The 12,782-nt window shown below is 31.4% G+C and overlaps 1 protein-coding gene across 2 annotated transcripts in view; it reads right to left on the bottom strand.

Annotated features, from left to right (window-relative positions):
* Positions 1 to 5,572: 5,572 nt before the first annotated feature.
* Positions 5,573 to 12,782, bottom strand: part of LOC106460900 (splicing factor U2AF 50 kDa subunit-like) — a 42,881-nt gene continuing 35,671 nt past the window's right edge. For both annotated transcript variants that reach the window (XM_013920657.2, XM_013920658.2), the window contains exons 9-13: positions 11,504 to 11,626; positions 9,944 to 10,033; positions 9,519 to 9,642; positions 8,995 to 9,098; positions 5,573 to 5,896 (exon numbers count right to left, since the gene is read on the bottom strand). In XM_013920657.2, coding sequence (XP_013776111.1) covers positions 5,765 to 5,896; positions 8,995 to 9,098; positions 9,519 to 9,642; positions 9,944 to 10,033; positions 11,504 to 11,626 — 573 coding nt within the window. In that variant the 3' untranslated portion in view covers positions 5,573 to 5,764. The remainder of the gene's footprint in view (positions 5,897 to 8,994; positions 9,099 to 9,518; positions 9,643 to 9,943; positions 10,034 to 11,503; positions 11,627 to 12,782) is intronic.

Genomic DNA, 12,782 nt, shown 5'->3' with positions numbered 1-12,782 from the left:
ACATATATATATAACGATAAGCAGCTACACATTAGTGTAATGTAATTTTTTTTATAAGTTACTTCTTTTCACTCTTTCATACCAACGTTTACTCTCGTCAATAACACACATATATTATAAAAAAAATCACGAAATAGTTTCTTCAGTCTTAATCTATCAACAGCCAGATACTTCGTTTACTAAGCTAAATTTCTGAAGTATTGATATATGTAAATCACATAAAATACTTCAGTGTTTGAAACTTATTTTACATTTTCCAGTGATGTTACACCATCTCCCATTAGCCAGAGCAAAGTGATTTTATTTCCAGTCTCCACAAAATATGCAACTATATCTCGCAACAGGAAGAAGCAACGGTCACCAAGTGTCCACATGAAAAGTTTGTTCTTCTTAATAATTTGTGTGGCTATTGTTTATCTTCTTACAAATACGTTATCTGTAATGCTCCTCGTGGAGTTCGCAAGTCAGCTGAGCTCTGAAGTCATTCATTCTGAGCGTATTGGTCAGAGAATACGTAATATTTTCAGTCTGAATAAGAGCAGCAAGACCAGACTGTCACCGTGGTACATCAACGTCCGTGTCTGGAAAAATTACATAAACCCACCAGGACCACTAACGTTCATCCAACAACAGCACGATGGCTGGCTGGATACTTGGGAAGCAGTGACCAACACGGTCAGCATTTATTCGGCTTACTGGGACTCGAGACCAAGAGAGTTATCGACCAGACCAGTGATACGAATTATTGGTCGTCTCGGTACTCAATATTGGCGGGACACCACGGAGCGTATGATTAGTGACTTAAAATGCATGTTGCGTTATGGAGATATATTATCTACCAGCTTTTCGACCATCAGAACTTATGGAGTTAAACCAACCTTTCTGAAAATGGAAAAGCATCAATGGCATGAAGTCTCTGTTGAATTTGTTTGTAGCCCAAAGAATAACCAACACGTTCCTAGCGAGGTAACAATTATAAGAAATAATGATTCACTCTCTAAGGCACTGTGGATACGTGTTCATCATATGGATGAAGTAAAACGTACAGACTGCTCCCTGAAAGAGATAGCAGTCTGTATTAAGCCTTTAACTGAATTTCATAATTCAACTTTTCAGGTAGCCGAGTTTTTAGCTTACTATCTCAGTGTTGGAGCCAAAAGGTTTACTTTCTATGATCTAGGTATGACTTACAATGTTCGAGAACTCTTGTATCAACTATCCCACAATGGAGTTGCTATCGACATCCTTCCCTGGTACCCTCTGTTACCAAATATTTTAGAAGGACTCAAGACAAGCTTTCGTTTGCCACGGCGACATAGCACCTGGGTGGCTAGCATTCAAGACTGTATGTTACGTCACACTTACAGATATGGGTTAGTGGTGGTTGTTGATATTGATCAGTTTATTGTGCCCCAGGTACCAGAAGTTAGTTCTTTACAGGAGTTAGTAATTCATCTAGAGAATCCTAATGGAGATAAAGCTTTTCAGTATGGAGAATACCGTTTTCTTCATGCTCACTTCTGTTTAAATTATCCATCCTTCTATGGTAAGTTTCCTCAATTACATAGCATGACTAAAGTTGAGAGAAGGCAAGTATCTGAGGGATATTGGGGTTCAAAGTACATAGCTCGTCCAGAACTGGTAGATCGAGTGGCAGGATTCAGTATAGCAAGCCAGCTAGGTAAAGCCATGATTAGGTATGTCAAAAGAACAGAGGCTTTACTCCATCACTATAGACTTTCTAGTCCACTATACAAGTGTGGTGACTATCGCCAGGAAAAAGAAGCAGGACTAGTAGTATATGACGCCACTTTGCCAACTCACTTTGGAAAAGCCATAAGAAGATACATTTCAGAGTGGTCACACCTTCTTGAAGAATGAGAAGCGTTTCTTATCCTTAAATCAAGGAAATATTTATTATCATACACAATCTTCCTCAGTATTATGATGAATTTGTTGTGTGTTTTGATACAAGATAATCTTCTATTATTTTTTTTTGCATTAGAATTATAGCATGGTGACATTATAAACAAAATACAATCACATGAAGGAAAAAAACAACTTGCTTAGTGATGGTTCTGGTTTAAAATTTTGGAGCACAATTACATTAAGAGTAGAAATACTTCAAAGTTTTATTGACATGGAAGAAAGATGACTAGTTATCTTCCCTTTATTTTTAAGAGAATTGAATGTCTCCCTCAGGATGTGGAGCGAGGTTTTAACTCTCACAAACATACTTTTTTGTATGTTTTATTTTATGGCAACTTCTTAGACTAAGAACTTTAGGACAGTGATGTTTCTTGTCTAGAGGATGGTTTATATTTCTTACTTGTTAAGTAAGATGTACCCTTATCTTCAGCAGTGACTTTGTTATAACTGATACACTTCTAATAATAATGTTGCTTCTTCTGGAGAACTGACGATACATTTCTAGTTATGTTGCTAATCTAATCTCCAGCAGTGATTTAATGTCCAAATTAACAATGACTTTGTTATAACTGATACACTTCTAACAATAATGTTGCTTCTTCTGGAGAACTGACGATACATTTCTAGTTATGTTGCTAATCTAATCTCCAGCAGTGATTTAATGTCCAAATTAACAATGACTTTGTTTGAAGAAAGGCTCATATTTCTAGTGAAGATGCTGCTTATATTAAATACACTATAATTATATATAAAAAAAAAGTATATATCAAAATGTGACAAAAGATGTTTAACTTACCCTTTTGACAAAGTAGTGGGAAATAGTTAATAATTAGACAATAAATTGATGATGGCATGTTCTTCTAACTCTTGAGTATTTTGAAGTAAAATAAAATTTGTTGAGACTTTTAAAAAAATGAGTCCTGACCAAAACTGAAGCAAGACAATTACATAATTGTAAAAATATTTTCTGGAAAATTAATTACATATTTTACAATCTTATGCCCAATAAAAAAAAAGCTTTATATGATAGGAAAATATATATAAACCTTAAAAAGTTTTAGTAATACTAAATTTATTGTAGAACAATAAATGAAAAACATTAAAGGCAGAATAATGTGTCCGTGTTTTCTTTTGTTCTAAAGTTTAGTTAATTATCCAGATATTTTCTATAAACCTATAAGCTCACTATGACTTCTTGAGGTTCACATAATTTACTGAACTGCATCCAATCTTTGTATCACAGGACAGTGCTATCAATACTAAACAAAGAAATATTTTGCAATATTCTAGGTAATGTTGAAAAATATATGAATTCAACTGCTTAAAAACTATATCTTAAAAAGATTAAATCTACATTTTATTTGTTAACTGGGTATGAAGATAGAAAATATTTGTATGAAACAGCTAACTCTCTAATACACTAAACCCAATAAATAAATAAAAAATGTCAGCTGCAACATCTTATCACTTGTAGAAATGGTACTTTTTCTTTTGAAAACTAGCTCCCTAATAGTCCATCTCTGTTATTTTGTGAATTCAATGAATTAAACAAGCATTTAATTCAAATGCTGCTCAACTGTGAAGAATCCTCAAAATTTACATTTAAGTTTTAACAAATAGTATGATCTACTCCTTCAATCCACATAAATTTAGTTTCCACTTTCAGCCAATGGTATAATCTTGTCCTTGGATCCTCATAAGTTTAGTTTCCACTTTCAACCAATGGTATAATCTAGTCCTTGGATCCTCACAAGTTTAGTTTCCAGAAACAGCCAATGGTATAATCTAGTCCTTGGATCCTCACAAGTTTAGTTTCCAGATACAGCCAAAGGTATAATCTAGTCCTTGGATCCTCACAAGTTTAGTTTCCAGATACAGCCAATGGTATAATCTAGACCTTGGATCCTCATAAGTTTAGTTTCCACTTTCAGCCAATGGTATAATCTAGTCCTTGGATCCTCACAAGTTTAGTTTCCAGAAACAGCCAATGGTATAATCTAGTCCTTGGATCCTCACAAGTTTAGTTTCCAGATACAGCCAATGGTATAATCTAGACCTTGGATCCTCATAAGTTTAGTTTCCTCTTTCAGCCAATGGTATATCCTTATCCTTGGATCCTCATAGAAGTTTAGTTTCCAGATACAGCCAAAGGTATAATCTAGTCCTTGGATCCTCACAAGTTTAGTTTCCAGATACAGCCAATGGTATAATCTAGTCCTTGGATCCTCATAAGTTTAGTTTTTATTTTCAGACAACTGTATGATCTAATCCTTGAATATGTTGATGATCTTACTGACTTCACATCAATGCAAATAAAATTATACTCTCAAACCACTTGTTTTTGTTGTGTGTTACAAAGTTAAAAAATAAACATTAAGACAACAGGGTAGAAAAGTCATTCTGATATATTTTAACAGTTATTATGATAAAGGCAATTAATTTGACTTCTAATGATACACAAGATTTGAGAGAACCTGTAAAAACTAATCTCTAATTTTGAAATACATTGATACTAAATTTTTGGTAGGCTTAGGTTTATTCCTACTTCATTATTTTTTTTGAACTAGAAAACTTCCAAATTAAAACAATAGAAAAAATGGAGGAATTGCAGGTATTTATTTTCCAAATCATAAATATGTACAGGTAACTGAATCTTTGTTAGGCCTAAATAAAATATGCTATTAAACCAGGTAAGTGTAATAAAATTAAAATTTTTACACTTATCTAATCAATCTCTACATTTTTTTAAAGCTTAAAACCATTAATATGTACGTTAGTTACATCTTACATGTACTAGAAAGCATAATGTCTAATAATCTGAAAACCATGAATTATCAAATTAAATAGGGCTTTAACATTTTCAGTATTACTTGTAACGTCTTCAGAAAAGTATGTAAAATTATTTAAAAGGTAGTGTTAATATCAGTTTTACACACAAATTCATTTTGCCATACTATAATGATTTGTTCCAAAGATTTTTTTGTAACAATGAATTTTCTTTCCTTAAAAAACCATAAATTCCAGAAGACTCTGCCATATTGATGAGTACAATGGAATGGACAGCAACTGCTTGTTGTATAAAAACGTAAGTGTAGAGGATGACATTTTGAAAGTCTTCTGTCATCTTTTTGAAGATGGAAGACTTTTGAAACATTAAACAAAACAAATTGAAACATTGTACTCATCATGAATACTCTGCCTAAATAATCTATCAAAGAAAATCTGACATATTTTTAATAACTCACAATACTAAAAGCATTAGCTCTTTTACACATAATTCACATTAAGTTAAATCATTTTTTTCCACAGATGGCTCTGAACTTACTTTTAGACCCTTTATCATAATTACCAGTTCATTAATTGTATCTTAATTATTTTAAAAGACCATGTGGTATACAATTATTTTCTATCAAATGATTTTCACTGCAATTTTTATTCACTTTTAATTTAAATAGTTATAGAGTCATTCTAACACAGAGAATGGGAAAAACTTTAAATCTTAGCTTAAAAATTTTCTATACAGGTGCAAGAACATAGAAGTATTTTATGAAACCTGTAGTTATATATTTCAATTAATGATGTGACTTAATTAGAGAAATCTAAAATAAATATCACTCTTGTATTTTAAAAAGTTTTGAAACAATTCAGTGATTAAAATTGGTATTTATTTCTGTCTTTCTAAGTTACATTTCATACACCTTTAAAAACATTATAAAAATTGGTAAATTTTCACAATGACTTTAAACTTAATAACATGAGTAAATTTTTGCCTGTGAAAGTTTACATTGTTATCTAAAAAAAACTATAATGACCTTTCTGTCTGAGATAAAATTAATCAAAATTCACGTCGGTGGTACTTGTCAGGATCAAAATAAGATGTAACGACAACTCTGTTGGCAAACTTTCTTCCTGTAAGATTCTGCTGAGCTTTTTGACAATCAATAACTGAGTTGAACTCTATAAAAACCTGAAGAAAAAAAAACACAGTTTCTTTTGAATTTCAATTCATACTTATAATAATTATGAAAAAAAAAGAGAGAAAGAGGGTGAGAATACAGTTATGTTTTACATTCACTAAGACAGTTAAACTTTACAAAATCCTACTTGGATATATGAATACTCTTGTTTGAATTTTCAAGTAATAGCTTATCTATTCTTTCAGACACATTCTGAAGAATAAAAATAATTAATAAAAGCTAAGTTTTGTAGTATTTATGTTTATCATTAACTTTCAAGTCTATACAGAGGTGAATTGCATTTAACTTGGATCATGTAGTGGCTTAAAATGTTTGTCAAATAAAAAAGAAAATCTAACACAAGAGCTGGCGCAGGTCATCAACAGGCCAAACACTGCAAGTTGTGAGACTAGCTGGTCCATTACACTTGAGTATTTTAGGTAAACTGTACATTCCAGCTGTGCTGAGGTTACTCGGAATACAGTTCTTTTTTTCTTCGTCATGAAAATTTGTTAAATTATTTACAGTAGGTTGAACTTTATCAAGTGTGTTTTGAAATGTGAATTTTTTTTAGCTCTTTGTAGGTTGCAACCATCAGTAACTCTGAGATGCCATTAGCACGATGTCAAGAGTCTACAACTACAGTTTGATTGCTTTTAGAAATTTTGGTGTCTTTGCATTCTCTTAATTTTTTTTTAGAACACTTCAAATTTTTTTTTAGTGTTGATCTTCCTGTTTTTTTTTCAAAGTGTTTTTTAGGTAGTCATAATTTTATGGTAAAATGTTTGTACAGTAACTTTTTATATCTTTTTCATCTTCACTGCATTTTATTAAGTTTGTTTCTATAGCAATGAGTAAATATTCTTTATTGGGTTTTGTTAGTAAGGAAAAATGTAGGCAAAGTGATAAGAATTCTTTCTATTCTGGAGTTAAATCTTGACCCTGTATTTATAAGTGAAACAAAAGTGGTCTGAAAGTGTGAAGATAGTGACCATAAAAGCAAAAGATCACTGTATAAAGGTCATAAGGCATCATCAAAGTAAAGTTGGTACTTGTGTTTGATGGATGTATTTTCTTGTTGTCTAACTTGTCTTTTACGTTCTTTTAAGACGAAAGGAGACCGTATTTAATTGAAATCTATGCCTCGATCATTGTTCAGAGTCATATGGAGAGTTCTGATGAAGAAAGATCCTTTCAGTTCCCTTATTTTTTGTTTTTTTCTGAAATCAGGAATTTGATGTTTATTCCAACTGATGATAAAACCAGTGTTGCAGTTATGTCCAGCTCAGGCTGATTTTTTCGGATACAGTAGTCTGGTGAAATCTTGTAGGACAAAGAGGATATACAAAAAGAAAAAACAGATATTCTCTTCCATCAAACTCTGACAAATATCTACAATTCTAATCTAACCATCTACTCTCTCTTATAGCCAGAAATAACTGTCTCTCTGATTGTGCCAAAAAACTCTAACATAAAAGACAAAAAAAAAGACCACATTGAACAAGTCCTTCATTTCCTGCAATTTCATCCATACCTCCTCAAAAATTGGTTCTATTTCTCAAATGAATAATTTAGCCATTATGACCCAAGCATTTGTTCCACAATTAAGCTACAAAGTTACATGAACGTGTAAAATAATTAATATTCAAGTTTACTAAAAATCAAGAACACTCAAAAACTTATAAAAGTAAAAAAAACAACTTGCAGAGACAACATGTTATTGTTATTTACAAGATAACTTGTTTCTGGGAGGGAAGCATATATTGGAGAAACTTGATGAACAGTATCTCAAGGAACACCAAGATGACATTTAACTACTGTATCACTATTAGCTGAACATAACTACACCACCAACCATATCACCAGCTGTAATCAACGCCAAACTATTTACTTCTTTCAGTTTCTCTATTTACGTTGGAAAATAAGGAAACTGAAATAACCTTTCTTCATCAAAACTCTCCAAATGACCCTAAACTATGTTAAAAGGCATATATGTCAATCAAATGTTGTCTCCTTTCATTTTAAAGAATACAACGTGAAAAATATGCCCATTCGACCTTCACACACTTGAGTCTATTGTTTACAGCTGCTTTCTTCACTTTTTAAGATTTTTTTTCCTTCAAATTATTACGCTAAACTGTCCCATGCTCTTCAGCCCTCTCTTGTGGTTGCACCTTTCTCTGGTATTACACCTCAAAATGTTTGAGAAACTTTCGCAGCTCTAAACGTAATCCTCAACAGACATATGCAGTCCATAAAAGTTCTGAATATAGTACAGTCTCTTCTGCTTAAACTTTCTCTTAAATAGATGAAATTAGTCTTAGAAAATAAACATCATTAACATTTTAAATTACCTAACACTAAAAGAATTTAATCTCTCTCTCTCTACTTTATCAAGTCACACCAGGTCAAACGGAAAGTTCTAATAATGTAATAATGCCTCTTTCTTGAGCTAACTGGTTTGAAGTGAGAACTGTACTTTATTAACAGTAGAGAAGAAACAGGTTTAACTACTTCACTACATGCTCAGTCCCAGGGACTAACCTCGTAACCATTTTGTGCTTGTTATAGTTTTCATGCTGTAACTTTTAATACAGTAAGCATATCTTTACGAAATTTTGCAGATTATCAGTAAACATTACAAGGCTTTCGTATGCAAAATATCAGATTTGTTTATTGCATTTTATGATTTTTTTAAGTAATGATTTTCTCGTGCCATTTTTCTTTTCGAATGTTGACTATCCAACGTGCAAAGTAATTTTGATTTTCAAATTTCACATGCGAAATCTTTATAACCTCCAGATAATTATCAAATATTTCTTTTAGAAAAAAATTTATATTTTATCTGTTATTTTCACTATTGTTTCTCTGTATGGCCTTGGTCAAATTGACTGATCTCGTAACCACCATAAAAAATTGAGAAATAGATATAAATTATGCTTTTTTCATTCTAGAATGACTACAAATTATAACACAAATGTTTACTCTAAATAGCTTAAATCTCATAACATTATACATATATTTATTAATTTTATTTTATTGACCATTCAGCCGTGCCTGACTAACATTACAGAAGTTGCACAAGCTTCAGTTTCAATGTAACACTTACTTTACCACATCCAGGAACATCTACACCTTCTATAGGACGAGGGATTTCAAGACTTTTAACCACTCCATATTTGTTGCATTCTTCTCTTATGTCTTCCAAAATATCTATACAAAGCAAGATACTTAACTAATGAACTACCCAAATAATCAACAGTTCTTAATTTTTTAATAGCATTTTATGTTTATTTTAATATTTATAACATAAAACAATTTTCTTTGGTTTCACTAGCTTTTTAAAATGAAATGCCTTATAACTATCTCAGTGAAAGTTAGAATAAGTTTCTCTGGAACCATACACTTCAAGAAAAGTAAGCATGAAGTAACGAATTGTTTATGATATAATTTATACATTTCATGTAACTTCACAAGTTCAAACAGAGGTAAGAAAATATGACATCCAGATAATGATTATACCTGAAAATGTTTTCTATTATAAATGATATTCATAAAAACTTTTTTCAAACTGTTTACATTAATAATCTGACAGCTTTGTTCGTAAAAAAGGAGTAAAAATGTCTCACTAACCCTCGTATTCTTCTTCATCCACGAGTTCATCTGGAATTACCATATTCATAAGACAAAGTACTTCGGTAGGAGGACCTGCCCCACCAGAAAGTTGAAGACCAGGTACCTGGATCTGTACAGGAACCTGAGTAGTGAAATAAAAATAACCAAAACAAATCAAATTATTTAAAGATTACAGGTACCTGGATCTGTACAGGAACCTGAGTAGTGAAATAAAAATAACCAAAACAAATCAAGTTATTTAAAGATTACACTAAAAATGTGCACATTTTAGTTTAGGTGTGATAATGTTATTTTAAACAAATGTCCCATCAGGTTAATTACGTAATGTTAGGAAAACATATAATTATCAGACTTATAATAGTAAACCATAAGAAGCAAATATAGAAATACTGAGAATAGAAGTTATACAGTCAGTTACTCACAGCCATTGTACTATTTCTGGCTCCTACACTAGCTCTCTGTACAATTAGTTTTTTATCTCCTAGCTGCATTCCGTTCAGTCCGGCTATGGCCTAAACAGAAGTTAAGAATAATACAATGAAGTTATGTTCATATACCTTAAAAAATTTTACCCCCCTCTGTCTCCAACATGGTTACCATTTACTCTAGACATATCGTGAAATACCATTAAAAACTTGTACTTTAGTAGAGGTTTTAAAATATTTCTTTTTAAAACTACTTACATCAATTATTATAACTTTGGAAACAAAAAAATAAAAAATCAGAGACTAGAATTTTATCACAAGGAATCTGAACTTTCATTTGTAGTTTTAACATATCATCCATACTGCTAATCATAGTATCAAACAATTTTATAATAACAGTAATAAAAAAAAAGCAGAAATCACATATAAGAACATTTCCCCTCATATTATAACATATACATATCTACACTTCACTGACAAGTCTTTTCATTTTCAGTTACATTAAGGGAAATGTCTTTAAGATTTCAACTTTCTGTTTTATGCATTTTTCAAAGGTAACTGACCATTACAACAGAATGAAATTAAAACACTAATACAATTGTAAGTTCATCACACTACAAAGCTTGTTTCCGAGGTGTTCCTAGTTTACTGAGAATATTTCATATCATTATTATTCGTGTCTATGTGCTTTTTTTTAAATACCCATACAGATATGTATCTATGTAATCTTTCTTTCGTTTCAAAAGACTTTCTTTCACTACTCTCAGTTTCTTCACTTTTATTGTTTATAAAAACCTAAATTATAAATGCTGAGGAGTGTCATTTTGAGATGTATTTATTATTCTAACTGGAGTGGTTGTCTGTCTGATAAAAATTTTGTTTATACACTTTATATTAACTTGGTACTTTCATTGAAACTGTTAGTTTTATAATATTAACAAACATACTTCATTTTACAATCATTCTTTAGTTACAAACTTACAAATCAAACTATGCTGGGTTTAATATAAAAAAAGTTGCCTATTCTTGTAGGTTTATCAAACTTCTCGATAAGAGTATGACTGCTTCCCGAGTATATAAAAAAAAGAAGTTGTAACTCATATTTTTTTACCATTAAGTACATCAAGAGAGTCATCGATTTCCAATTAAATTATATTTTTGTTGTACATAACACACAGTAATAATAATAATCACAGTTTAAAGTTTGCACTTTGACACTGGTAATGCTTTATGAATAAATCAACTATATTGGTTTCAATCATCTTTACTGGTTGTTTGAAAATCTGTAAAAAACATGTAATATTTATTAAGATGTAAAAGTGCTGCTTTAAATATTTGGTAAGAAAAAATGTTTTATTTAAACATACCAACGAAGCCATTACGGTTTTCTATATAAATTATAAATTGAGCTGCATAGTATGTTATATAGATTACTGTGTCTTGCAACCAGCTGAAGCTTTAAAAGAACATCTTTCATCAAGGTTTCTGAAATAATGCAGGAGAATATTAAACCTGTTAACTTTTTAATACTTTTATACATACTATTAAAACTCTTACCTGATCAGTGAGATTTACATCAAAATATTCACAGAAGGCATAACCTTTAGAGAGTCCTGTTGCACTGTCCTTTACCAAGTTAAAAGCTCTAAGTTGACCAAAAGACATCAGTAATTCCTTGACCTGGAAACATCATAATTTATAAGAACCTCGAAAATAACTGTACCTTTAAATTAAAATTGACAGGAAAAGAAGCTGTGATCTAATTGTACAAGGAGCAAGTAAAAGTGTGTGCAAGAAGAATGTAACAAAATCTTAGTACCTTTAACCTTTTTTACAAATAACAAAATATTGATACATGGTATTCCTCAGCTCAAATGATGCATACAGTGCTAGGCAGCCATTCTTTATACTACACTTTGGTACTTTGGAAACAGTACATATACAGAAAGGTTTGTACTTTTTAATGACACAGTTAAAATTATAGAAGTCTTACTCAAAATATAATTTTTTTTAAGTTGAAAAAAAACTACATCCTTTCCAAGCTTTGAAATTATATACTACATGATGAAATGAATTATAATTTCCCATAAGCATGAATATTCTTCAGGCTAAAAAAGTACTAATAATCACAGTATGAAATTTTATACTTTCTGGATATGGAACTAGTAGGCACCACATATGGTTCCATGGAAATTAGGCTGAAATATGAGAAAACGATGAAACAGAGTTATTGTACCACCATATGGCCCATCAGAACATGCTGTTGGAGCTGTACAGTTAATACGGCTACAATTTTACTGCTACAGTAACAATCCAAGGTATGGACCATGCACAACGACTGCGGTCAGCAGATTAATTAGAAAGCTCTAAGAGAAAGAAGTGTAACTAACTGATAACATTATCATGAGTTATTGCACACTTGTGCCATATCAAAATTTCAAAAGTATGGATGTGTCATACTCATGCAGGAAGTACTCCAATACATACCACCCTTCAATAACACTATTCGTACAGACTCTTGGCTCCATCTTCCATCGTCTCTAGCCACCGTGCTAACCTGACCTCACTCCTACTAACAACCGGATGTGGTTGTTTCTCGGTTATGACAATGGAATTCATCAACTGAAGGATGAAAGCATAATTGTCAGGATGGATGCAATAATAAAAAAATGATGATAGCAACAATGAACAACTGTTGTAGAGGCTACTCCTTCAGCTACTCCCAGAAACCGGTGGAATGCACCTCTGTGATCCCTAATGCTATATGATTCACTCTATGTAAGGTTTCAAGTACCTATACTAGTCTCATAATCATATTGTATATATATATATATAT

The sequence above is a fragment of the Limulus polyphemus genome, unplaced genomic scaffold (genome assembly GCF_000517525.1).
Source record: "Limulus polyphemus unplaced genomic scaffold, Limulus_polyphemus-2.1.2 Scaffold857, whole genome shotgun sequence".
Classification (NCBI taxonomy): Eukaryota; Metazoa; Arthropoda; class Merostomata; order Xiphosura; family Limulidae; genus Limulus; species Limulus polyphemus.
This window is presented reverse-complemented; position numbering and strand designations above follow the sequence as displayed.